The sequence below is a fragment of the Osmerus eperlanus genome, chromosome 25 (assembly GCF_963692335.1).
Source record: "Osmerus eperlanus chromosome 25, fOsmEpe2.1, whole genome shotgun sequence".
In the NCBI taxonomy this organism is placed as follows: Eukaryota; Metazoa; Chordata; class Actinopteri; order Osmeriformes; family Osmeridae; genus Osmerus; species Osmerus eperlanus.
The window spans coordinates 4,026,550-4,053,954 of NC_085042.1; the positions used below are offsets into that span (position 1 = coordinate 4,026,550).

Genomic DNA, 27,405 nt, shown 5'->3' on the forward strand with positions numbered 1-27,405 from the left:
AAATAGCAGACATTCATAGTATATTTACAGTCATTGGTTGGAAGTCATGTATCAGTAGTCAGCCAATTTAGGCTATTCAGTATATATCTCAGAAACATATCTCACCATGGGTGTTGATAATATCTCCACACATGTTTTAAATGTATAACATTTCCTTAACTGTACGTACTGCGTAGATTTCAGCAGTCCTAGAACCGAGGGATAATTGACGTTTTGTTAAACCAATCATTATACGTATGGGGAGGTATTTCCTGTGGTCCTGACAAATTAGATATGCAAACATAAAAAATATCCTACAAGTTATAAGCAGAGGGGATACAGACGTTACCAACAGCCGTCATCTAAAGTAGACATTCGGTTTTCCAATGCATTTTCTAGACTTTTTCAATTCGACATAAAGGTAGAGTAACCAAGTTAAAATCTACTTATTTTAAAGCAAAACAATCCCAGAGTTAACTTTTTATTGTTTGCTCCGTTATAATAGTAGCTACTCGCTTAGGAACGCATACTGTAGCTACTGTAAGTACTGTACAGGCTGGCTAGCTAGAAAACACTGGCTAATTTCTGCGATAAAAGTTAGCATTAGCTTAGCTAGAACCAACGAACCAGCGTAGATGAGGCTGTCAGTTTCACTTCATATCCGTTTTGTTGTTGCATTTGGTGGTCGTAATCTTTTCGATTAAGCCAGTTATGAGTTAACTATAGCTAGCAATGGCCACCACCATGTTGTTGAGACACGAAGTTCAGTTGAGTGTAGGGGGGAAGCCATTATCCAATCAGCTAACTCTGAAAGATTGCTAGACTAGTCTAGTACAGTAAGCGATATCTGCCAGTATTCAATACATAACAAACTAGAAACAGGGGTTTCAAAACTTTTCAGATCAAGTACCTACCACCTCCGATTAAACCGAACCATCAAGGCTACAACCTAGGCTAGCTACAAGTCGCCGTCTGACGCAGACCTCAATTTCAAATGTACCTACCGTATTGTAATTTGACAGATAGCAATGCGTTTGTGTAGAAATGTAATTAGCCTAAGGTAAGGAATGCCACATTCCCAGCACAGATATTTTCATCAGTCATTTCCATCGTTATTGCAACAAGTAGTGCTAACACTAATATGCTACTCAACGAAAACACAATGTGTTAGATTATGTATCAATGTCAATGTCAGTTATTTGAGTATGTTAACATATCAGGTATCCATTGGAATAGTTAGACATGGTCTTGATGAATGCCTGACTATATAGTTAAGAACAACTATGAATAAAGTTCTTTAATTTAGGGAGTCGTTTGTGTAGCCTAGCCTGTATGGCTAATTAATGAATCTTTTTATGTTTTTCCAGCAGACCTAACTCTACTGGTAGATGTCCACTTCTACCGACCTGACTGGGAGTATGTCCCATCCTGGTCAGTCTCCAGGGGCGGGGCAATCCCCAGGGCCTGTCCTGGGACCTAGCCCTGGTCCAGGTCCTTCTCCTGGCTCGGTTCACAGTATGATGGGCCCCAGCCCTGGGCCTTCCAGTGGGCCTTATACCATGCAGAACCAAGGAGGGGGGGACTACTCCCAGGACAATGTGTACCCCATGCACAAGGTACAGTACCCAAGCCCTTCTATCACTACGTGGAAGTGTCAGAGTCAGAGGGAAGTGTGTTCCAGAAGTAGCTGGCTAATTTAAATAATCAATCTAGCTAGTTATTTTTCCCAGAGAGAATGTTTGTATGTCATTTTTGTTGTTGTTCAAAACACAAAATTACAATAATAGTTTAATTCGATTTTAAAACATGCAACATTGGACATAAATGGATATAAAAGGGATCCTACAATTATTATTATTTTAAGTTTCTAACACTCATTGACTGGCAGTTACATATGTCATTTTTATAATAATGTATCTGTTTTTATCCATACCATTTGAGAGAAATTAATCTCTTTTGATTATTGCGATTTCATCATAATTCATATTTTGATGTCTGACGGCCTTTTCAGCCCATGGAAGGAATGCATGACAAGACCATGGTAGATGAGATACACTATGGTCAGATGAAGGGAGTTGGGATGAGGTCTCTCCACAGTGGCATGGGGCCACCACGGAGTCCCATGGACCAGCACAGCCAAGGTAAACTGCTGACACTCATTGAATAGACTTTTACGTTCAAAGGTAACACTCAAACACATATTCAAGATCCCTGAGACATTCAGCTCCCCCTCTTCTTCCTAGGATATCTGTCCCCCCATCCCTCTCCAATGGCGGTCCACGAGCACACCACCAGCCCAATGTCAGGGGGTGGGGGTCCAACACCGCCTCAGATGCCACCCACCCAGTCGGGCCCCTTGGTGCCCATGGACCCCCAGGCAGCCATGCCTATGGGGCCGCAGGGGCGGGGCCCCTCCTCCTTCAGCCCTGTTCAACTTCAACAGCTACGGGCCCAGATCTTGGCCTATAAGATCCTGGGGCGGGGCCAGCCCTTGCCGGAGAACCTGCAGCTGGCTGTGCAAGGAAAGAGGAGCCTTCCCACCATGCAGCAGCAGTCGCCAGCGAGCGCCAACCTCTACAACAGACCTCCAGGTACGTTGATGATCAACACCTCCAAGACAACTCTCCGTGATATTACTGTGTAATGCTGGAAAGCCGCAAAGACAGTTCTGTTAGGTAACGTGAATTGTGAATGAATGAAAATCACTATAAAAACACGAATCACTTGGATGTCATAGCAATCCGGGTTCTAGAAAGAGACTCCATGTGTTCACAGTCATGCTAATGCCACCAGTTGGCGGTACCCAGTCAAGCCCCTGCCCCACCACTGCCATGCAAGGCCATGCCCAGAGTGCTGGGTCCAAACAACCACATGAAGGTCAGTATGGCACAATGGAATAATGTTATAGATCTGGAATTAACCGACAACCGTCAGATAGTAAATACACCGTGGGCGTAATGATGCGCTGAGAAACAATTTGGTCTGAATTTCAATGCACACTTTGTACATGCCTGATTAAAGCCTTCCAATGAAAATGTGTCTCATAACACATAGGTGTGCATATGAGCAACGGAGAAGTATTTGGCAGTGTATTTTGATTTCCCTCAACGGCCTGTTTTTTTTAGACAACTGCTTGATGTGAATAGACCACTGACAAGCCACCTAGCCCACACATGGATAAACTGGCTGCCCGTGGCATGTGTAGAAGTTGACACTGCTATGACAGTAGGGCGCAGAAGTACCATAGACGACCTTTTGTAGGCTTATCTGTTTTGAGCATTTGACTAGATTTCAGTGTCCATTATTTCTCCAGGCCTGAGCAGCGATTCTTCCTGCAACCCTCAGAAGCTCCTTGCCCCGTCCGCTAGTGGACGACCATCTCCAGCTCCAATTCAGCCTCCGGTAGTGCCACCTGGGCCCATGCCTGGCCCCTCTACTGCCCAGCCGGCCCTGGGGCAGCCATCGCCCATCCTTCAGATGCAGCAGAAACAGAACCGTATCACGCCCATCCAGAAGCCCCAAGGGCTGGACCCTGTGGAGATCCTGCAGGAGAGAGAGTACAGGTACCTCCCCCTGTCTCCGTCTGCATCTTCCCCAGACAACAGAACCAATGAACCCATGTTTGCGTTTATATGGCTTGCATTGGGTTCAGATGTATATAATCCTTTACCTGTGGCATGGTATTTACAGTGTAAGTTGATGTGTCAAAGGACTTTGCAATCTTGGGATACGGTGGAAATATAACCAATCAGTTTTGGAGACTTTTGAATGAAAGTGCCGACCAAACTATAATTATGGTCAACTGCGTCAACAATACAACAATCCATTGAACTAGTGTTTCAACACAACTTGTATCATAAAATGTTTCAGATAATCGCTACACCCTAAGATAGGTTACATTGTTTCCAATGGCTCACAATAATATTGCGACTTTGTGACGCAACTTTGGGTTATAAACGTTGATCGTATCACTTACAACATCGCTGCATAGCAGTGTAGCTACTGTACCTCATTAACTATTATAGCTCATCATTATCCCTTATAGCTTATCATCATCCCTTAATGCGGGTATAATCCACACTTCTCTAAAGCCAGATACAATGATATACGAGTCAATAAACTGACTTCTGTGTTCACTTACACTAATCACAGTCCTGCTTGGCGGATGTCGTGTGGCGTTTTTTTTGGGGGGGTGGGGGGGGTCATTAAATCATTGAAAAGTGTTTTTCATTGAGTTTGACGTATTTTCGACGTTAGCAAACCCTTTTGGGATAGTGCAATGCCGTTTTCCTTTCCCTGAAATTGATTGAATTGGGGCCTGGTCTCAGAATGTTCCTCTTCGCAGGCTGCAGGCTAGGATCGTCCACCGGATCCAGGAGCTGGAGAGTCTCCCAGGCTCTCTCCCACCGGACCTGAGGACGAAAGCCTCTGTGGAGCTGAAAGCCTTGCGACTGCTCAACTTCCAACGCCAGGTAAAACAAGTTGACATCCGAGTCATTTTCATCCAACGCTTTTATCCGTCCTTAAGTCATATACAACTGGTGCAAATAGGAGGTACAGCGGAAAATCAAGGGTCAGAAGTGCATTTTTTGGTGGTGGAAGGAGAGAAACGGCTGATATTTGTCAAACCAGTAGTTGTGAGCCATGTTCGGAACATCTTTGGGGTCGGGGGCTTGGCTGAGACACCAGAAGAGCACGCTGCTGGTGTCTCCTGGACCAGGCAGCACGCCAACAAGACTACAGCTTATTCACAATCACCTAACTATCACGCTGACACGTGTAGCAGGGGCTCGCTTGCACTTTGATGGTAGGCCCGCATATTTGTGACTGTGACCACTCAAACACCATAAGGAAAACGGTAAGGAAAACAATGACATGACCTCATCTCAACTATCCGTATATGTTCCACCAAAAAACGTTGTGTACAATGATGGTTGTCAACTGTTCACGTTCAATGTAGAATATATTTCATCGATTGAAACAACAACAAAAACGTCCAGTACGTCCTAAAATGTGGTAAGAAGCCCCTGGAGTACCACTCCCCCCTCTAGCTACTTCTCTATTCTCCTCTTCCCTTTAGCTGAGGCAGGATGTCGTGGCCTGCATGCGCAGGAGCACCACGCTAGAGACGGCGCTCAACTCCAAGGCCTACAAGCGCAGCAAGCGGCAGACCCTGAGGGAGGCGCGCATGACGGAGAAGCTGGAGAAGCAGCAGAAGATCGAGCAGGAGCGGAAGCGGCGTCAGAAACACCAGGTGAAACCTGACGAACGTTACTCATCCACCGCTCGTGTTCCCTTGTTTTCAAGGAGAACGTCCGTAGAATTTGCCGGAATTTCAGATTTTTTGTTGTTTTTTTTTTCTCAAGTTCTTCACGTCTTTTATATTGTACCACGCATGTGGGTGCAATAATCCAGTGTCATCTTCAACGACTCCATGCCATCACACCCCATTTTTGGAACACCAATACCATCGTACAAATATCTGTTTTTTTCCCTACAGGAGTACCTGAATAGCATCCTTCAGCATGCCAAGGATTTCAAAGAATTCCACAGGTCCATGGCCGGAAAGATCCAGAAGTTATCCAAAGCCATCGCCACCTGGCACACCAACACCGAAAGAGAGCAAAAGAAGGAGGCCGAGAGAATCGAGAAAGAGCGAATGAGAGCGCTCATGGTAAGAGATTTATGCATCATGACTTCAGCTCGTTTTCACACATATTCCCACATCCTTTTAAAACTCCGTATGTGCTTTCCCGACACATTCCCAACAATATGAACGACCTAACCGCATTCTGTCTGACCCCAAGAACGAGGATGAAGAGGGCTACCGTAAACTGATCGACCAGAAGAAAGACAAGCGTCTGGCCTACCTGCTGCAGCAGACCGACGAGTATGTGTCCAACCTGACCGACCTGGTGTACGAACACAAAGCCGCCCAGGCTGCCAAGGAGAAGAAGAAGAAGAAAAAGAAGAAGAAGAAGAGAAAGGTCCAAAAGGCTTTCGGCGCCGTCGTTTTTTTGTGACCGCCGTTTGAGAGGGTGTGTGATGGCAGTCTTGTGTGCTTGGTTCACAGAACGTGGATGGGGATGGTGACGTTGCGAGCGCAATTGGACCTGACGGAGAAGTAAGTTCGAATCCAGAATCCATCTTGGGAATCCACGTCTGGGAAATATTTGAAAAGCCCTATTTTGAAAAGCCTATGTGTGCCTGGTTTTAAGATGTAAGGTTAAAAAGAAACTTGGAGCTGCAACTGAACTAATCATGTTGTTTCTGTATATGGTGTTTGATGGATGTTGTTCCTTCTCATTTTCAAAATGGACAAGTGGCCAGCACTTTTGGTGCAAAACAACTGACTTGTTGTTTCTATTTTCGTATCGGTTATTTTATATATTTATTAATTTGTCCATTAAATGTGTATTCTGCTCGCCCTCCTTTTCCGGAAACATGCACATTTCTCCACTTGGGTATTAATTAAATGTTATCTTAATAACGACTGACTTGCTCTGTTGGCATGGCAGCCCATGGATGAGAGCAGCCAGATGAGTGAACTTCCTGTCAAAGTCATTCAGACGGAGACTGGAAGAGTTCTCCAAGGGACCGACGCCCCCAAGTCCAGCCAACTGGAAGCCTGGCTAGAAATGAACCCTGGGTAAGAGAATCGAACTTTAGATATGTTAATTGTGTAGATTATTTTCTTTTTTTTTTTTCAGTAATGAAACAAGACAAGCTAACAGTGTCTGCCTCACTGTTTTTGATCCCAAAATGTACAGACCTTCACCACGCTGTATGGTTTATAACAAACATGAATGTACAGTACCTTTCAAAAGTTCGGAAACACCTATCCTTTATTCAGTTTTGAGAGACACATGCACCACCTCGCGTCATTGTTTTTAATGCATGAATTCCATCACTTAATCAATCAATCAATCGCTCAGTCACGGTCTGTACGGCATTTAACCTACATGCATATAATGACTTTGCATGTTCTCCAAATATGCCTTTTGTGACAGTTTGATGAAAATTAAGCTTTTGTACCAATATCTGTACATTTTGGTCAAAGTAAATCTTCATACCGTTAATATGTCTAGTTTGTTGCATATAAACAATAGGAACAGAAAAACTGTAAAAGACTAGGTGTTTCCAAACTTTTGACAGGCACTGTACTTTTAGTCAAATTGTTTAATAATTAACTGAGCAATTCATTGGTTTGTTACAAGTAGAGTGGTCTTTTATGTTTGTCTGGTCTGTTTCCCTCCTGAATACAGATATGAAGTTGCCCCTCGATCAGACAGTGAGGAGAGTGGCTCTGAGTTTGAGGAAGAGGTGGGTGCCCTTGCCTTGTCACCTCTGTGATTGTTTCATGGCAAACCCCCACTTTTGATCTCACAGTCACTACAGGGTTTGAGTCCCACTCTTTTAGACTGTAACTGGCTGTTATCTGTATCTGGCCGTCAAAGACCCCTGGGATTTTTTGCATTCAGACTCCCTGCACTTCGAAGGGAACTTCTAAGATACACTTCTTTTATTTTGTTTTTGAAGGATGAGGAGGAGGTTTTCTCCAGAGCGGAATCTGAGGAGAAGAAAATCCTTGATCCGAACACCGACGAAGAGTTTGCAACCAAACACATTATTGAGTATGTAATTATTTCACAAATATATAACAGATATAACTTCCCTCTAAACCTGGTGTGTCCTGAGGCTGAAATTAATTTGACCTAAAAAGTCAAGGCTTCAGGCTGTGTACTATTTCATTAGTCTTTAAAAATAAGCAAATCTCACAATCTCGAAAATAATGCATATTATCCTAAGCTTGCACAGTGTAACGTCATGCATTCATCGTATAGCAGCATTTGTCGACCCAATCACATGACATTTGAATTGTTTTAACATTGGTTAAAAAGTCTTTCCGTCCGGTCATGCCATCCAATGACATCCCTTCCTTCCAGGTCGGCCAAACAAGATGTGGATGACGAGTACAGCGTTCCCACTGGAGAGACCTCCACGCAGTCCTACTATGGAGTGGCTCATGCCATCATGGAGAGGGTGGAGAAGCAGTCGTCCCTGCTGATTAATGGAACGCTCAAACATTACCAGGTACGGTGCGCCGACATCAAGCGCTCTCGGTGTGTTCAGGAAACCAAAACGGTTGAACCGTTGAACCGTTGCTAAAACGTTGTTTACTCTTAACATTAGAATGTATGTTATTGATAATGATTAGACTAAATATATAAAAAATAAACCCCATGACCCCCACTTGATTGTCGGCAGACATTCGGATGATTGATTTAATGTTAGGGGTGAACTTTAGTGCACGTGTTCAGTCAATGCAATTTGAAGTGAAATAGTTAACATTTCGTCAAATTAAACAAGCAAGTCGATTACTCATTGGATTATGTGTATTCATATAAGTAACTCGGTGTCCTTGTGTCTTGTGTTTAGATCCAAGGACTGGAGTGGATGGTATCATTGTACAACAACAACCTAAACGGCATACTGGCTGACGAGATGGGCCTTGGCAAGACTATTCAGACCATTGCCCTCATCACCTACTTGATGGAAAACAAGAGACTGAACGGACCATTTTTAATCATTGTCCCGCTTTCGTAAGTCGAACTACACAAATTAGTTCCGTTCGCATAGATTACAGAGTTAAATGCTGGTGAACGTTTACTGTATTTTAAGTGTTCACAGAACGCACTTTTACTTGAAGTAAAAAGTCAACTTTGACATACAGATGAATCAGAAGGTCCCTTTCTCGTTAAAATTAAATGCAAGTTGATCCCTCAGTAGCAAGTCACTCTCTTGTTTCACGTAGGACCTTGTCAAACTGGGCTTACGAGCTTGATAAGTGGTCGCCGTCCATAATCAAAATTGCCTACAAGGTGAGCTGCATAAATTCTCTGACAAATTTTCAAGATGTTTTATGCTCCCTCAACTATCTCAGTGTGTGTGTGTGTGTAAACATCTTTGTTTTGATGACCTCTGAAAGGGCACCCCTGCTATGCGGAGGTCACTTGTACCTCAGCTCCGTTGTGGGAAGTTCAACGTTCTCCTTACCACGTACGAGTACATCATCAAGGACAAGCAAATCCTCGCCAAGGTTTGACAGATGAACTTTCCTCTCTTAGACACACACACACACACCTGGTCTCAGTTAACACACACACACTTGACACAGCCAGTCAACAGATTCCCACACAGATTCCCCAATCACCAGCTCCTCACTTCTCTACAGATCCGTTGGAAGTACATGATTGTGGACGAAGGCCATCGCATGAAGAACCACCACTGTAAGCTGACCCAGGTCCTGAACACCCACTACCTGGCCCCAAGACGCATCCTCCTGACAGGCACGCCCCTCCAGAACAAGCTGCCCGAGCTGTGGGCGCTGCTCAACTTCCTCCTGCCCACCATCTTCAAGAGCTGCAACACCTTTGAGCAGTGGTTCAACGCTCCCTTTGCCATGACGGGAGAAAGGGTGAGGCTCTCAAAGGGCAGTGTTTTTGAGACATGATTTCACTTTTCTTTACAGAAACTAGACGCTCAAATGTGCAGATAAGGTATTGTGATTGGACCAAAAATGAAACTTATCAAGTATATTTACTTCTAAATTAGATGAAAAATATGATGAAATATAAGCGTATTGAGAAGTTAATTCAAGCCCTGAATTGGTTGGTACTACCATAATGCATCAATTGTTTATTTCACTTTAAGTTCCAACCACCCTGGTGAAGGCTTGTTAGTGCTCTCAGTGCATGTTGTACTGAAAGCTGTTTCTCTCTAGGTGGACCTGAACGAGGAGGAGACCATTCTGATCATCCGCCGCTTACACAAGGTGCTTCGTCCGTTCCTGTTACGAAGACTGAAGAAGGAAGTTGAGTCTCAGTTGCCAGAGAAGGTTTGTTGGGGTTATTTAAAAATTCAGCTAACTTTCTTGACATTGGTAAGGAAAATTTTATTACGGTCATTAAAAATGACCCCCCCATACACTTTTCGTTCATGGTGTCCATACCCCTCTGTCTGATTGATGTTGTCGTTCGTCTGCCCAGGTCGAGTATGTCATCAAATGTGACATGTCTGCCATTCAGAAGGTTCTTTACCGCCACATGCAGAAAGGCATCCTCCTCACCGATGGTTCAGAGAAGGACAAGAAGGTTAGAGACTGAAACTGTCCCCTTGTCTGTGTCTCTTATGCTTTCTCTCCTCATTAGTCCTCTGTTTTTTTTGCTGCAAGAGTTGCTTTAGATCCTGGCTTGCTTTTACCATCTATTCTACAGGGTGACCAGCACAAATCTTATCTTGCAGTTGAAGAGGACAGGCTTTATAGATCTTTTTTTTTTTTTAATAGATTTATTTTTATCCATAGTAAATGATTACACAGGATTAGAACTCATTTCAAGTTCATGTATTTTCTTAAGGGTTAGTCTCAACAGACTGGAAAGCTTGGCTCTCTTGAATCTTTCCCCATCAATAGGATTGTAGCAAGTCATTATCAATGGTTCGTTGTCTTCGTTTTGCCTTGATTTGCCTTCCTTTAACTTTCGTTAGGGCAAAGGAGGAGCCAAGACCTTGATGAATACTATTATGCAGCTGAAGAAGATTTGCAACCACCCCTACATGTTTCAGCACATTGAGGTTTGTACCGCAGGCCCAAAGAAGTGGGCCCTGCATACACAGCTAAGTGTTGTGACAAGAAGAACTATTCTTGTTAAATGTAACTAACTGACATTTTGGCAAACTCTTCTTTCAAAGGAGTCTTTTGCCGAACACTTGGGTTATCCCAACGGCGTCATTAGCGGGTAAGCTACTCGGGAGTGTACCCTGTTGAGACAGGGAATCCATTTCAGTGACGTGCCTGGTCATTACCACAAAATAGTTTTGTCGTTTTCCAACACTTTTCATCCTTCCACACCTGAAATATGGATTTGACCTTGAAGCTTTACCTGTGTTCCTCCCAGTCACGATCTGTACCGGGCATCTGGCAAGTTTGAGCTTCTGGACCGCATCTTGCCCAAGCTCCACGCCACCAATCACAGGGTGCTGCTCTTCTGTCAGATGACCTCCCTCATGACCATCATGGAGGACTACTTTGCATACCGGAACTTCCTCTACCTGCGTCTCGACGGTGAGCAAGCTTGCACACCGTGCATGTTGAAAATCGTTTTTTGAAGGAATTCGAAACGATACAAGATGCGTCCGAACTGCTCTGCCATTGTTGGGATAGACGAATAAAAGAGAATGAAAGTGTACGCACGGCCTCGGACCACCACCCGCTGTACCTCAGAGCGGTTCCCCAGATTTGAGCCTGAGAGAATATTGTTCCGTTTTAGGTACCACCAAGTCAGAAGATCGGGCTGCGCTGCTCCAAAAGTTCAACGAGAAGGGATCTCAGTACTTCGTCTTCCTTCTGAGCACCAGAGCTGGAGGTTTGGGCCTCAACCTGCAGGCTGCAGACACCGTTGTCATCTTCGACAGCGACTGGAACCCTCACCAGGTCAGCCAGAGTAGGATCTAGATAGGATAGATATAGAATCGGGGTATCTTTTCTCTTCTGTATACAATTCGATGAACGTCTCAAGGTTGAAATGCTTCTTCCATCCCCCCCGGTTCTGGTCGGCTGACCCCAGGACCTCCAGGCCCAGGATCGCGCCCACCGGATTGGGCAGAAGAACGAGGTGCGCGTGCTGCGTCTGTGCACGGTCAACAGCGTGGAGGAGAAGATCCTGGCGGCGGCCAAGTACAAGCTGAACGTGGACCAGAAGGTCATCCAGGCGGGCATGTTCGACCAGAAGTCCTCAGGCCAGGAGCGCCGTGTCTTCCTCCAAGCCATCCTGGAGCACGAGGAACAAAACGAGGTCGGTGAAGATGTGCACAAACAGGAAATGGTAGGCCAATCTAAATCTAACTATTCCCTTTTTTTGTCCATAATGGTTGAAAATGCTAGAGCTGCTCGACAGTTGTACTTTGTAAAGAATTGTAGTCGTATAGGATTGTGATCAAGTTAAATCCTAGGTTTCGGAGTTCTAAATGTGTTCGGTAAAGTGTACAGATGTTTCCGATTTGTATCTTTTGATCTGTCCTCAAAGGCAGTTTACTGTCTCCCAATGTTGTTAACGGTTTCAAGTTGTCTTGGATGAGCCTCAAGCCCTAACCCTGCGCAAAATCAAGTCTATCCAAGTTGTACTAACTGTTAACACGTCACTGCAACCTTCAACGGACGGCTACATCGGACCTCTGTTTGATGGCAGGAGGAGGACGAGGTCCCTGATGATGAAACCCTCAACCAGATGATCGCCCGAAGCGAAGATGAGTTTGAGCAATTCATGGTCAGTGAAATATATCCCAGTGTTCTGGCCTGCGTACTGTTATTTTCAAAGCCAACTTTCAGTGGATTGCATTTTTCTGAGTTAGCAATGATAAACTTGAACTTGGCGGAGACACCTGTCTGGGCGGCCAACTCTTTGATCATTACTACATTATTAACAGTAGAATATCATTCACATTATTTTAGCTATGAGCTATAAGACAGATCTATACAAAATGCCCCCTTGTGGAAACCAAATACAACATCAGACGTAGCTTTAGCAAATGTGGAAGAAATGAACTAAAGTAAGAAGGGTAGACAGAGCACAGACTAACTGATGACTTGTGTTACAGTGTTGGGAGGGAGCATTGTAGCGCTAGTGACACACCAATTGACAGAGAACATTGTGATTTAAATGACAACTAATTAAATGTTCATTTATTTGAATAAATGTCAATTTTTTTGTGACTTTATGGTTACTTATGTAATATCAAGAAATATTGCAGGAAAATATATTTATTTTTGTTTTAAGAGAGAACCTTCGGACCCTTAAATCGAGGTAAATCTTTGTGACTGAAACAAATGTCAATCCAACCTTTTTGCTGATCGTGTACAGAACTTTGTTCATTTGTTAATTCAAAGAATGTCATCTTCGCCCTAGCGCATGGACATGGACCGTCGTCGCGAGGATGCCAGGAACCCCAAGCGAAGGCCCCGTCTGATGGAGGAGGACGAGCTGCCATCCTGGATCATCAAGGACGACGCGGAGGTGGAGCGGCTGACCTATGAAGAGGAGGAGGACAAGATCTTCGGGCGTGGCTCGCGCAGCCGACGGGACGTGGATTACAGCGACGCGCTGACTGAGAAACAGTGGCTGCGGGTATGTTACCATGGAAAGGGTTCACACAACTTATAGAAGAGACAGATTTTTATTTTTTTTTACACGGAAAAAGGCAATCTATGGTACAGCTCTGTTACTTATATACAGAACTCTGATAAGACGATTCGCAAGAGAATGCATTTAATGCGATTTGTTTATAGCAGTAATTTATTTTTGTCAAACTAATCGCATGCCAGCATTTATATTTGTACATTGATATAACTACGGGAAGTGAACTTATACACAAACATAGGACGGGCTAACTAGTCTTGGAGCCAAGCCCTTTCCCAATGAAAAGCGCTGTCCTTCCACAGGCCGTCGAGGACGGGAATCTGGAAGAAATGGAGGAGGAGATCCGGGTAAAGAAACGCAAGCGCAGGAGACGCCAGGACAAGGACCCGGAGAGGGACGAGGGGGCCCCGAAAGCCAAGAAGCGCCGCGGACGCCCACCCGCAGAGAAGCTGTCCCCCAACCCTCCCAAACTCACCAAACAGATGAATGGCATCATCGACACTGTCATCAACTACAAAGATGGGTAAGGTCCAGTAATTGCTGGGTAGTTTTGGTTGCGGTGAATGCATGTTTTTTACCTAACAATCAGTTTTGTGTTTGGACCTGTGATCTTACAAGACTTCAAGATGTTTGAGCATTTGTATACAACATACTTGTCTAACCTGTAAACAGGTCAGGGCGCCAGCTAAGTGAGGTATTTGTTCAACTACCGTCAAGAAAGGAGCTTCCAGAATACTATGAGCTGATCAGGAAACCTATGGATTTCAAGAAAATCAAGGTACAGTTAGCCCCTGTTGTCAGACTGCCTTCTTCATTGGTCCGTTGTAAGAATTTATTTTGGGTTAGGTATTGATTTGGAAGTTTTCCATTTCCTGTTGCCCAATTCCACAGCACTGGAACCATTAAAGGTTTAGGTTTAAATCTATTTTCCCTGACTGAAAGAAGGTGAAAGTGTTGTATTGTTTCCCAGGAACGTGTAAGGAACCATAAGTACCGGAGTGTGGGGGACCTGGAGAAAGACGTGATGTTGCTCTGCCATAATGCCCAAACGTTCAATCTAGAAGGTTCCCAGGTCAGCTCCCCTCCTGAGTGTATCGTCCTGGACATTTTCACTGTACGTTTGGGACCAATTAGTCCCATGTTAGACGTGGCGTGCTGTAACACTTGTTTCTATGTCTCAGATCTATGAAGATTCCATCGTGCTCCAGTCGGTCTTCAAAAGTGCCAGACAAAGAATTGTCAAGGAGGAGGAGAGTGAAGAGGACAGCGAGGAGGAAGAGGATGAGGACGAAGACTCTGAGAATGAGTGTAAGATGGCTGGTTGTTCTCAAGGCCCCCAGACTACGATACGATGCACTGTCAGCCCCCACTAAATCCGTGCACGCACCAGAATGCTAGCAGTTAGCATGGAGTGTTAGCATACCCTGGCGCGTTGGCTAGCACACCGGAGGGCTGGGATAAAAACATCTGCTGAATGAATACACATGTAAAACACACCACAGAAGAAGTGTAGGAAGTCTTAACCCCTTAACACCGATCTTGAACACGCGGCGGACGAGCGAAACAGGCGCAAAATATAACCTTCGATTGTCACCTTCAGGCTAACTCTATTTCTATTTTCCCCCGTCGACAGCCACGTCGGTGCGCGTGAAGATAAAGCTGAGCAAGAAGGACGAGCACGGCGGTGACAAAGGCAAGAAGCGCCAGAGCCGGAGCAAAGCCAAGCCGGTGGTCAGTGACGACGACAGCGAAGACGACAAAGAGGACAACGTAGGTGCACCAATCCCATGGCTGTGTTACCTCGACTTGAAAGACGAATGGAATGATCCTCCCATGTTCCTCTTGCCTCGTCCGTTTCTGGCTGTGACACTTTTATCGAATCATTTCTTCAGTGCTGTAGGCTAGAAGGGGGGTTGTGGAACGGTTGAGGCACAAATTATGCCGTGGTTTGACTTGTTCTTTAGCTTTACGTGTCTTCATTCTCTTGGTTTTGTTTGCTCTGTTGTAATCCTGGAGATCAACAACGTACATTTATGCTCCATCAAACCCTTCTGAGAGCAGTTGTTTTCCCTTCTGAGGATCGTGTTAGTATTTCAAAGGGACCACATACCCACGTGGGGTCTCACACAAGTAAATAGTTGTCCAGACTGTATGGTATAATCATCCTACCCCTGCTTCTCCATCCTGGTTTCCGGGAGTGTTGATGTATCCAGGGGTGACAGCGTGGCCCTGCAGGGTCCATTGGTATTGATGATGTCACTGTGTCTTGTGTCTTTTGCAGGACCAATCCGACGAGAGTAGGAGCGATGACGAGTGAGATGAGGATGCACAGCACTTATCAAAAAGAGAAATATCCTTTTTAGAGAACTTTTGATGTTTTTGTTTCTTTGGCTCTCTGCTTTTGGTGTGCCCAAATGCTCACCCACCAGTTTGAATTGGGTTCTTGTGTTGGAGATTGAGTGTTAGCCCTGTATTCACCACTAGATTGATGTAGAAAAGAGGGCAAAGGGTTGGAAAAAATACGCTTATTTGTTTACCCAAATATTTTTACTTAATAGATGATAAAACTATATTTTAAACTTGTACATTTAATTTTATAACGTAGTAAAATAAATTATATACTTGCTAATGCTTTCATTATGATGGTTCTTAAAAACTGTGTTCATATCTTTGCGACTGCATGCATAGAAAAAGTCAATGCATTTCATATAACATAGTCCCCTAGTGAAATGAAATGTATTAAAATATCTTCAAATCTAACAATAATACTGTATTCATGCCCTACAACTGCAAATAATTGTGAGTCATCTTGGCCGCTATTTTTGGGTGTGAGTTTTATGAATGATTGAGCTAATGTCCCGAAACCCTGATACAGCAGATCTGAATGCAATCTAAATGCAAACACAACAACAGTATTATTTGTATGGAAACATGAATGTGAAAAGAAACAGTGCAAAATGATTGCAGCTTGGATCAAATACCCACAATCAGGCTATTATATAACAATCATTACAGGCCTATGCAGTGCCCTGGAAGACCTGAGGTCCGTGGCCTGTTGGTAATCTGTTTTTCATCTACTGTCTCAGTAAGACCATGGTAAATTATAATCGAAAGTTATGTTTCTTCTCAGTTGCGCAGTCCTCAGTGAAATGTCGGATTAAAGGGGTATTCCACAGAAATTCAGATGTGAAAGCTCCCTCCATACTGTTATTGTAGATTTCTTATTGGAGAAGGGAGGAGGAAAACTATCTATACACACACACTTGTAATACCTTACATAAAAAACAGTATCTCTTAATGAACATCTTGATATTGTTACTGGCTAAAATGTCTGTGGTACAGGTATACTGTAATGTTCTTAAAAATCACACTTTTTGTTGTTGAAATATTAGCCACTAAAGGCCTCTTTGTCTCCATAACGCAAAAGCAACATGCAAAGGAGGATGTTGTTAGGTGATAAACATTGGGACAGCAATTTGTATTTTGAGGTTCCGCACAGAGTTTGCGGGACTCCTATGGGTGGAATAATTGAATATGTTGGGGAAGGTGTGCAATTACCTCCAACAAAATAAACACTTCTGCTTGAGATATTAAACACCAATGCGAGGAGCATAGAAGTCAGGAAATGTTGTGGATGGAAAAGATTTTACGATGATACAACAATCATATTAAATGAAATTAATTTACTGTAAATAAAGGTCTGTGCCATTTTCATATGTACATTACAAAGGCTTCTACACATACAACATTCCTCCTGATACACTCATAACCTGATCCACCGACTCTATGGCGAACTTTACACGAAACTCACCTGAGTTGGCAGGGAGAAGATCAAAGCAAGGTGCCTTTCCCTTCTGTGCTGTTCCGCTATAGCGTTACCAAGAGAGGCTACAAATTGTTGCCAATTTGACATTATTTTTCTGACCATTCAGACTTTACATGAGCAGTGTTTTAGATTTTTCAGTACATTTTTCAAAGGTGAATTATACTTTTGTATGCTATTGCCAAGCAGCACAGAGTTTATGCTGGTGAACTAAAGTGCTGCTCTTGATTTTTGTCTTCATAAGTCATTAACATTGCTATTGAGCTCTATCTATTTCGCTAGCTATCTGTGATTGTTCTTGATGGCATATCCTTTTATGACATGGTTGATATTGAAAGACAAAATTGTTTTGCATGTGTCGTGTGCATTTTGCTTGCCAACTCAGTTGTGATCCTAGATTTCTGTGCACATTGTCTTTGTGGTTTTATCTCTCTCTCACCAGAGCAATAAAATTGTATCAGTTATGACCATTTTCCTTTTATCTTTTGCCTTTCTTAACGTTTCAAACTTTGTATCCATTACAATAAAGTATGAATCCAAGTTGTGTAATAATTTGAAGGAAGTGGTTTCCTGGGAGTACATCTTTGACTCCTCCTGACTTTTCACTCTGTTTAGAACTCCCCTGATGGCTGATGATCACTTTTGTCATAGTGCCTGTCATTCATAAATCACTCCAAGCTATTCCAAAGGGACACTTCCTAATATACTTTGTGTATTCAGATTAAAGCTGAACTGAAGTTGAACTTCCCCTTATGTAATTGGGTAAATCCATAACATACTGGTAAATAAACAACATTCCTCTGGAGCCGTCTGAAATTGTACTGTAGCCTCCTTTTCTCTTTTAGGGCATGATGGATGTCTTTGGCCTTTATCTGGATCCCCAGTGTCCCATACTTGGGAGAAGTGGAGTTCCTCTCAAATCAAACAGCTGGGCGAACCAAATGCCTTTCTATTCTGTATTCAAATGATTTCAAACTGAGCTAAATTAAGCCACTTCCATTGAAGTGCACAGGTCTTTTGGACCCTATTCGTATAGTTCTTTGAAGTGCCTAGCTGTTTAGACTGGCTTTAGAATGGGAAGAAAGGGATAAATTGGACAGTAATCCTTGTCTGAGTGCCAGAGATGTCAGCTGGAAATAGTCAGGTGCCAATGCAATTCCTGCTATTCCTCTGTAGCCTTTGTTGGGAGGCTCCACCATCATCACATTAGACTAACGTTCGATAGTGGGTCCTCCCAATCCTGCTCTGATTCAAGGCATTTTTCTCATATCTGTTCAAATGACTCATGTATGTTGAAATGAAAGGGCCAGGTGTTCTATCAGAGAGCCTGGTTATATGGTGTTGTATCGCATTAACTTTCCAGTGTGAAAAGGCCTTTGAATACTAACTCTTGCACCACTTAAAAGGACCGTCAGGAAAAAGGCATTGTCCCCTATTGAATTCCGGGGTTCACTACCAGTTTCATGCATGGTTGAGACACGGCTCACTTATCTATACTGTACTGAGCTCTCCGGCTGCGGATGTATGCCAAAGACACAAATGAATCCAGACAACAACATCTAAGAACAAAAGCAATCCAGTGAGCTATATGGCAATCATTTGATGCTACACTATCAATTGGATAGAATTAGATAGGAGTTGATCATCCGTAATCAGCGATTTCGTTGAATTGTATTGACGATTTGGAGTTTAATTCTTAGTTTTGGCAAGTTCTTGATCATGTTACTAAGGTGGAACCTGTGCATTGCACTAAACTCATGGCCTTGTTCCAGGCTTGGTGCTCGTAGCAGAAGCGTATTCTCTGTTTGGGTAGTAGAACATAACAAGACAGACAGGCTGATGGAGAACAGGAGTTTCCTTCTCTTTCCTACAGAGAGCCCAGTCTTGACAGTCTAACATGCAGCCTAATATTTTCCTCCCATATATTTGTACTGAATTGATTCTCAAATATAGAACAAAGCGCGCCCTCTATCAGTTTATCTCTTTTTGTTCATAAAATCATCTATTCAAGCATGTGTGATTTAGCCTACGATGTTCCAATACCCATACTACCATACTATTTAGTATGCCTTTGCAGTTTTTCTTAGTCCTGGTCCTTGGGAACCTCTGCCCTATGTTTTTGATGTTTCTCTCTTCCAACACACCTGGTTCAAATGAATGGATTATCAAGCTAAGCAGAAGTCTGAAAACAACCCATTCATTTGAATCAGGTGTGTTGGATGTTTAATACCCTATGCCAAACATGTCATGGTGCCCTACAACATCCTGAAACATTTGTAGTATGCAAGCCAATGTTTTTCTGGGATATACAGTGCAATAATGGACCAGTACAAACCTGCTCCACTTATGCATAAGGTAGGATATATAGTCTCAAACAGTTCGAATAGTATGCATGCTGCATGCAACAGCAAGCACCTTGTCAGGGCAGCTGCAATACCAACTAAAAGTACAAACTAAAATGTTACAGTCTGGACGCAGCCTGTATCTGGCAGGTCAACACACAGCATGAGGAAGTGTATCATATGTTTAATGCATCCGAATCATATCCGCACTCAACCAAACAAAAAATATGATGAATAGGCCAACTCTTGAACCAGTTGAACCACAGAAAACTCAATAAAATAATTGACACGTTCGTTCTGTTGCCCATGTAAAACGTATTCTGCTGTCAAGTTATGGTGCCCGATGAGAGAGGAGCTGTCTCTAGAGACAGTGCTGAACTGAAACAAACAAACAAACTTAAATTCGTTTGCTAAATTACCACAGATGTGTTTTGATTTATTGGCATCGTTTACTAAGCTTTCTGCTTAACTGTTTGTCAGACTAATGTGTCAAGTCATATGTCATGAGCTGACAATCGAGTTTATGTAGTCTAGCCTACATCAGTGTGCATATTGAGTTAAGACGTTGGTGCTTTATTGTGTACGAACATCAAAACTCAATAACCAGTTCAGTTATTGAGATGTGTGCTTACGGTCCGACCTTCTTTGAGGCAAATGTCGGTGCTATGAGTATTATCAAACAAAAGCAATACCGCAAATGTGTCTGCTAGCGGACTATATTGTTCTTGTAATTACTAAATCATGGCCACAAAATACTATCCGGGTGCCCACGATTTTCCCACACGTCACGTCCCGAACTCCGTAGGAAACAACTTTCATGAGTTTTCTTTCCCTGTCCCTCTCTTTCTGCACCATGTGTTCCGATAGAGAGAGAGAGAGAGAGAGAGAGAGAGAGAGAGAGAGAGAGAGAGAGAGAGAGAGAGAGAGAGAGAGAGAGAGAGAGAGAAAGAGAGAGAGAGAAGACGGTGACGTCACGGTAGGGTTGATCTGGCGTTTATTAGCCAGAGCGAAATACCAGGTTGCAAGCTCATACCGCTCTGTTCGATCAACAAGGGCTCACCCTAAATAGTCTGGTAGGGATGGTTCACTAACAAACTCTTTGAAACGGCACCCGACATTGACCTAACTGTTGCAACTCGCTCTAAAGTTTATTCAACTCTGATTTACTTTCAAATTCAGTTGCAAATTGTCTAAGTCTGTCTTGAAGAGCGGGATTACTTTTCGGCTGTTTTCGTTCTTTGAGTAGTGAAAGTGTTTCTTTAAACTGCTAATTTGGAATAGTTTGGTGTTTTTGCGTAACAAGTAACAAAACTCGTGATGGTTCTCCTGTCACTAATGTTAGTAGTTGTAGGACTTGTGAGTGTGACTTCAGCTTTCAAGGTAAGTGCTTGTCTCCTTAGCTTACTGTTTCTACATTTCGTAAAGTTGAGATTGAATAGGAACTGAATATAAAGTTGCTGCTAACTTTAAAGTGTGTTTCATAATTGCAATCATCATTTAACTGTCGAATTTCTGAACCTGAAAAACTCGAGAGTTTGCTGGTCAGTGACTTGACCCGCAGTCTGACTTTGAAAATAATGTTTTTATACTATTCAGCCTGTATAACAGGCACTCAAATAGAAAGTAGGTTTTGCCAGAACTTTCAGGATAGAAGGAAATGGTGTAATCCCGGTTAGAACTAATTCGTAAATGGCTTCTCATTTGCCTGATTGATATCTAACCATATACTGGTTTTCTTTACAGGCTGGTGAAGTAGATGAAGAAGGTAAGACGTTTATTTCAATGCTACATCTTGAACTAAAAGCACAACATGTGCACTCATGAAGCAATGTGGGATATGTAAATGTGTTGTAATACACCTTTTTATTACATCACTAAATCATTTCAAGGATTTGAGCAGACAAGAGAAACCTCAAATCCTGCACATCTGTTAGCTATTTTGAGGTTAAGAAACAAGTGAACTGCAAAGAGATCTTAGCAGGATCCCTACACATCCTGCTTATCTGCTGGCTGCCTTAAAGTGGCTTAAAGTTGAGATGCTTCATTCTCCTTATTTATAAACCCTGACAGATTGTCATCCCCCCACAACACCCTCCCCGCCACAACCCCCCCTCCCCACCCCTGACATACTAAGAAAGACCTCAGACAAATCTGCAAACAAGGAAATAATTGATAGACTAGAAAAATGTACCAAAAGCACAGAGCAAAATAGAGAGGCTTCTCTGAGCTCTGTCCTAATGAACCCCCAATGGATGAGAGTTGCAAGTTCTGACTTCTCAATGACCTGTGATTGTTATGCGAAAGGAAACACCTGAGAAACAAATGTTAAGTTATATGAAGGTTGCATTCTGTTTGCAGTAAGTAGTCATAATGTATTCTTAATGCATTTGTCAAAGATTGCATATGTCCACACCATTCATCACAGTTTGACGCAACAAATATGTGAAGCTCACTTTTGCGTTTAAGCTCTGTTTTTGCAAAGTAATAACTTTTGCCTACAAAATGTGTGAAAAAGCACAAATAAACCTTGCTTGTGCATTGGTAGTTAGGATTGTGGTCATAAGAATTTCCTGTCTCACGAGACTTTTAACAAACCATAATTTACAACATCAAACATTGTGTTATGTTTTCAATTATACACAACAGGCTTGTTCTCTAACATCTTGCTGAAATGAATGATCAAAACCATCCACGTTTTATTGGTTTGAGTTTCTTCCAGGTCTATTCTTGAGTGTCTTCCAGCTTTGTTGAGACCCTCAAAAATATGAAATAAGATTACATCAGCTGCGTACAAAATAGGCAAAGGCCAAAATGTGTTGAATGGGAAACTTAGGTTTTCTGTCTCTCCTTGTGTGCTCTCGCAGATCTGCTTAGGAGCAGGCTGAAGGAGTATGGTCTCATCACGCCAATCAGCACGGACTCTCAGGGACGCTACCTGTCGCATCTCCTCTCGGCCAATCACAAGCAGCGGGTGAAGAGGGACCTCCGGTCTGACGAAACGGAACGCGGCGACGAGCGCCTTTTCTTCAACGTCACCGCCTTCGGAAAGGAGTTTCACCTGCGTCTGCGTCCCAACGACAGGCTGATCGCCCCCGGCGCCATGGTGGAGTGGCACGACGAGGTCCGGAGCTTTGACGCGGGCGAGAGCAACGTCACCGGAGGCGCTAACGGCCGCAGGAACGTGTCCGACGGCGGCACTGAGAGGATACTGAGGCGAGAGCAGCTCAAAACGGACTGCACCTTCATCGGAGACATCACCGATGTTCCCGGGGCCTCGGTCGCTATTAGCAACTGTGATGGACTGGTAAGCGTTCTCTCTACTTTAGCAGTAAACCCTGCTACCCCCCCCACCATCACCACCCCTCTGTCCCACCACAAAAGATGGTCGACCTTTTCAAATGAGGGTCAGTGGCTTTAAGATGGTCATAACTTTGCTCTTCTTTCACAAGTCAGCACTTTTAAAGTACATTGTGCATCAGATATCCCTTTTGCAGACAGCTGGACGAGCTTTTGTCGCGGTGTTTGTCACGGGTGAGTGGTCGTCCATTGCTCAGTGCTACTGTGACGTATTACTCCCTGGCCAGTTCCTCTCATAAAACATGGGCAGTCATTTTGGTTGACAAACCTTGCATCCTTATCTTCACCATTACCTCCCATAATGCACTTGGCCAGGGGTGACTTTCAGCCCAAAACGTTCTTAGTATCCCTCTAAAAGATGATGGTAAAAAGCGTGAGAACAGTCTATAAGAAACACCCAAGTGGTTTCCTTTAGGCTAGTTTCATAAAAGCAAACAATGCAATTCACAGGCTTGAAGTTAGTGAATAGTATATAGAAGCACTCTTATGTGTGTGTGTGTTTGTGTGTGTGGGCTTTCATGTTGGTATGTTTGTAAACCTGCACAATTTCCTCAGGGGAAGGCTATAAATATCTACTTCATCTCATCATACCAAGTTAAACCTCCTCTGAAGATCAGGAAACCAACTCGAAAATTGAGCAACAAGTAATAGGAACCTTAACAATATAATTATAATATTGTTTTTGTTATTATGTAAATATAATAATAACACAATAAAGGACACAGGGAGAAACAAGTAATCTGCTGGTAAACAACAGGCAAACAAGGATCTACACACACATACACACCTGAGGACTGTTTGTTTCAGCATATGAGTTTTACCATCCATTCACTCATACATTTCTACTTTTATCTCTATTCTCACTGCATAATTGTATCCAGACTGTAGTCTTCACCTCACAGTATCACCAACCGTGTCTGGAGGAGGGGATCCCTCCTTGAATTGCTCCTCAAGGTTACTTCGTTTTTTCTCAGAGTTTTTCCTTGTCTTCCTTGAGGGTTTTCGTTTGGTTTAGGTGCAGTTCTATGGGCGTCTGTGAAGCCCTCTGTGACATTACTTGTAAAAAGGGTAAAAGAAATCAAATTGGATTTGATGACTTGGGGGTGGGGAGGGGGGTTGAAACTGTTATGCTTGCTAGTGCAGATCCTAATACTCCTATAATGTTTCCTTGATGACGAGGTTGGGACTGTGATACTATTGCAGGGGGGCGAGAGGGGAGGGGGGGCTTTAATGATATGCTTTTGTGCGAGGCTGCTTTTACTATAGATGGATTTAATGGGTGGGAGTGCAGAACCTGTGATGTATAGCTGAGTTCAGCCACCCTCTGTGGAGTCGTCACATCTGCTGCCGAGCCGTTCCCATGCCAGCTCGGAGGGGTTCACAAGCGCGGCTGTCGGAGCCGGTGAGGACTGGGGTTCACATCTTGAATTTCCAAAGGCTTCTAAGTAAAAATAGGTGTCGGTGGGACGTCGTCACCATTCTAGAGGTGTAAATATAAAACTTGATAAGGTGTTATTTATTCAGCCCCATAGGGAAATTACTTTGTTCCAGCAGCAACTCTTAATAAGGGCAGGTGTTGCACGTATATATGCAGGTGTTGCACACAATAAAGTAAATATACAGAGTGTAGGTACAAAAATAAAGAACGAACAGAATTGAAATGGATATAACGATATAGATATTTCGTACGCTGTACAGGAACGGGATACAACAATAGGAATAGTGGAGAGGCAGCAATTCCGAAATGTAAGTCACATTGTTACAAAGATGCTTTGTGCAAGCGTATGGCAGTAAGCAGGAAGGGTTTTTTGTCTGTCAGTGGTACGCTGGGGCATGAGAAGTCTCAAGCCGAAGGTGTTAGCCAAACAGAATAGTTATGTAATGCATGCGAGGGAATCATCCAGGATGTTCGATATCTTTTTTGATGGATTGTCATTGTCACCGATGACATTCGCCCTCTGCGTTTCTCCCAGTCTGACGTCCTTCCTCAGGGGGCAGCCAGGAGCAGGGGGCAGCCAGGAGCAGGGGGCAGCCAGGAGCAGGGGGCAGCCAGGAGCAGGGGGCAGCCAGGAGCAGGGGGCAGCCAGGAGCAGGGGGCAGCCAGGAGCAGGGGGCAGCCAGGAGCAGGGGGCAGCCAGGAGCAGGGGGCAGCCAGGAGCAGGGGGCAGCCAGGAGCAGGGGGCAGCCATATTAGCATCACCCAGGAGCCCAGTCCAAGTGCTCACACATGTCCTGGCCTGGGACATGGGCCGGAGAGCGATCTGTTCTTCTGTTGCATGAGGAGAACATGCAAACGCCATGCTTCCAGACCACGCCCACTTTATCTTCTGACCACGCCCACCACCGCTCCTGGCCACGCCCACCACCGCTCTTTTGACGTGAATAGGGTTGGAATGGGGGGCTCGCTCCCCTGATTCCTGAATCATCGCCTCAGTTGCACTGACATTGAGGGGGAGGCTGGTGGGGGTGGTGGCGTCAGCAGACTCAGTGATGACGTTGGAGCTGAGCCTGGCCACACGGTCGAGGGGGAACAGGGAGTAGAGCAGAGGGCTGAACCCACACCCCTGAGGAGCTGCAGTGTTGAGGAAGAGTGAGGAAGAGTTGACATCTCCGATCTTCATGACCTGGGGTCCTGTCCATGATGACATCACTGTCAGTGCATGGCAGCCCCAGTGATATTTTTTGTATTCCTTTTTAGGAATACAAAATGAATTTTGAAAAATAAATACTAAATAGGTTGTGAGGTTAGGTGTCTTTTTAAGCTTGAATTTGATACATTCAAGGACACGTGTTCGTCATGGCATTGGTTGGATTACTCAGCGGGCTGTACTTGTCCCTATGCAAGGACTTGAGAAGTGTTGAAATGTGTATCTGTATTGTTGTTAACATTTTGGTGATGTTGTTTGTCTTTTCATGAATGAGTGGTTACAATGTGACCAGTGTTGGTGTGTTTTTTAGGTATCTGTCTTTTGTGGGTATAACTGCTTCAGTAGCAGTTGTGAGTTGCTTACCAACAAGTCTGAATATATTGAAAAATAAAAATGAAATATTGGAAAACATAGATCTAACACAGTGACTGTTCTTATTCAAGAGCAGTAAATGGGAATTATTAATATATTTGAATTATTTTCCCAAACACTGAGAAATGTTACCAAAACAGCAAATCTAATGATGCTCTTGTCCTTGTGTTTGATCTCCAGAGGTAGGCCTAACCCGCTGTCTGTAGGTGCAGGTTTAAGTGTTCTTAATTCGAACCAGAGTGTGGTAGTCAGACACAGCACAGCTGCAGCCTTGTTCCGAAAGCACATGAAGCGAAGATTTCCTGTCTTCTGGCTGGGAAGAAGAGAGACGAGTGTTAAAAAGCAGCTGGGAGAAAAGAACATCATCGGGTTGGGGTTTCCACAGTGATATACCGGTACACTGCGAGACTGCTCCATGTGACAGTGAAACGTGCGACCTGTGGAAAGAATTATTGGAAGAAGTGTTTAAATAGCTCCTTGATAAAAGTTCATGAAATATTGTGTGCAATTCCTCTGTTCTGAAAGCATTGCTATGGAGTAGAAAATGAATGTTGGCTTTTTGGAGGATGTTGTAGGGACAGGGGCCAGCCTTGCTCTTAAGAAGGTTGACAGACTACAGGTAGTGAAAACACAGCATTGCAGTGCCTCAAAGCTAAATGTTGCCACTACACTCAGTCTGTGGAAGTATGTCCTTTGTGGGATGTCATGCCTAGAACTCTTCAGTCCTGCAGCTGTCAAAAAGCAAACTCTCCTGTCATTTGCTATTTTTCATGCCACCTCAAGTGTATTTGGCAAAGTATATGGAGAAGGATATGGGAGTTTTAGGAGGACTGCTGTGAGGATAGTGGCTTTTTTTTCAATACATATTTCAAATATGATTTATTATATATTTTAAATACATATCAAAGAGCCACAATCAACAACATGGTCTTGGCTGAATCTTGTAATTAAAAAATATGGGTGACTAATAGTTTATCCGAACTGATTCGCTTTATGAAATAAATGGCATTACCACCACACCAGTAATTGAAGTGAAAAACGGTTCTGTGACTAATTAGTGATGCTGTTTGAAGTATATTTCTAAAGCATACAAATCTATACCAATGATATGAAGGAATTATGTGGCAAAGAAAGAAATGATTTTTACCACGTTACCGCCAAGGACAAGTAGTATTTACATTTGCATCTTGTGCACGGGCGATGACAAACATGGGCTAGGAAAGCATGCGCAGGCTTGCTTGTTAATCCAAATTGTGATTAAACAGAGGAACGGTGCACCTTCATCTTCTATAATCGGACAACAATAATAGTGTTGTAACTAATGGTTCCTTTCTGAAACCTAGGATGTCGCTGCATTGTTCAGATTCCTCCCAAATAGTATGCTGCCTGTGCAGTCTGTAGCTGGACCTGTTCTTCTGTTTCAAAAGATCTAATGACAGTGTTTAATCCTTGGAACACACCTGGTCTATATATACAGTAGCTTTCCAGAAGGATGGGGGGAGATTTACAAGTACAGCAAGTCTGTCATAAAAGAAAAGTCAAGAAGGAGACCTATGGCTAGTTATGTCCGTTTCTCAGTTTCCTGCGCAAAAAAAGGAACTATGGCACACGTAACTTAACAGGCAGACAAGACCAATTAAGGGAAGAATGCAATTTGTTGCAAGTTGTAAGCTGACTTGTTAACATGA

At 43.5% G+C, this 27,405-nt stretch overlaps 2 protein-coding genes across 5 annotated transcripts in view; both read left to right on the forward strand.

Moving 5' to 3' along the window:
- Positions 1–259: 259 nt before the first annotated feature.
- Positions 260–17,560, forward strand: smarca2 (SWI/SNF related, matrix associated, actin dependent regulator of chromatin, subfamily a, member 2). 3 transcript variants are annotated; one of them, XM_062451171.1, is made up of 34 exons: positions 260–400; positions 1,347–1,595; positions 1,991–2,120; positions 2,223–2,570; positions 2,755–2,856; positions 3,293–3,542; positions 4,325–4,451; positions 5,060–5,233; positions 5,480–5,653; positions 5,787–5,966; positions 6,053–6,103; positions 6,498–6,628; positions 7,245–7,302; positions 7,519–7,613; positions 7,926–8,073; positions 8,419–8,582; positions 8,795–8,861; positions 8,969–9,079; positions 9,215–9,457; positions 9,764–9,877; positions 10,029–10,133; positions 10,528–10,614; positions 10,732–10,778; positions 10,938–11,104; positions 11,310–11,473; positions 11,607–11,864; positions 12,228–12,305; positions 12,945–13,163; positions 13,478–13,698; positions 13,848–13,953; positions 14,146–14,247; positions 14,357–14,483; positions 14,809–14,945; positions 15,457–17,560. In XM_062451171.1, exons 2-34 carry the CDS (start codon positions 1,368–1,370, stop codon positions 15,490–15,492), a joined length of 4,749 nt encoding a protein of 1,582 aa, XP_062307155.1. In that variant the 5' UTR covers positions 260–400; positions 1,347–1,367; the 3' UTR covers positions 15,493–17,560. The 3 variants fall into 3 exon arrangements, with proteins under 3 accessions (XP_062307155.1, XP_062307157.1, XP_062307156.1); XM_062451173.1 differs by having other exon boundaries at positions 261–400; positions 2,773–2,856; XM_062451172.1 differs by having other exon boundaries at positions 270–400; positions 1,350–1,595.
- A 2,832-nt stretch (positions 17,561–20,392) lies between these two features.
- adamts3 (ADAM metallopeptidase with thrombospondin type 1 motif, 3) overlaps positions 20,393–27,405 on the forward strand; it is a 38,590-nt gene continuing 31,577 nt past the window's right edge. For both annotated transcript variants that reach the window (XM_062451180.1, XM_062451181.1), the window contains exons 1-3: positions 20,393–20,720; positions 21,084–21,105; positions 22,205–22,644. In XM_062451180.1, the coding sequence (XP_062307164.1) occupies positions 20,658–20,720; positions 21,084–21,105; positions 22,205–22,644 (525 nt within the window). In that variant the 5' untranslated portion in view covers positions 20,393–20,657. The remainder of the gene's footprint in view (positions 20,721–21,083; positions 21,106–22,204; positions 22,645–27,405) is intronic.

Bases quoted from the DNA above. Each gene is read 5' to 3' on its own strand.
- smarca2 (XM_062451171.1), top strand. From the start codon at position 1,368: ATGTCCACTTCTACCGACCTGACTGGGAGTATGTCCCATCCTGGTCAG. The intron at 13,164-13,477 runs GTATGTTACCAT...GTCCTTCCACAG, and splicing joins CTGAGAAACAGTGGCTGCGG to GCCGTCGAGGACGGGAATCT. The intron at 14,946-15,456 runs GTAGGTGCACCA...TGTCTTTTGCAG, and splicing joins AAGACGACAAAGAGGACAAC to GACCAATCCGACGAGAGTAG.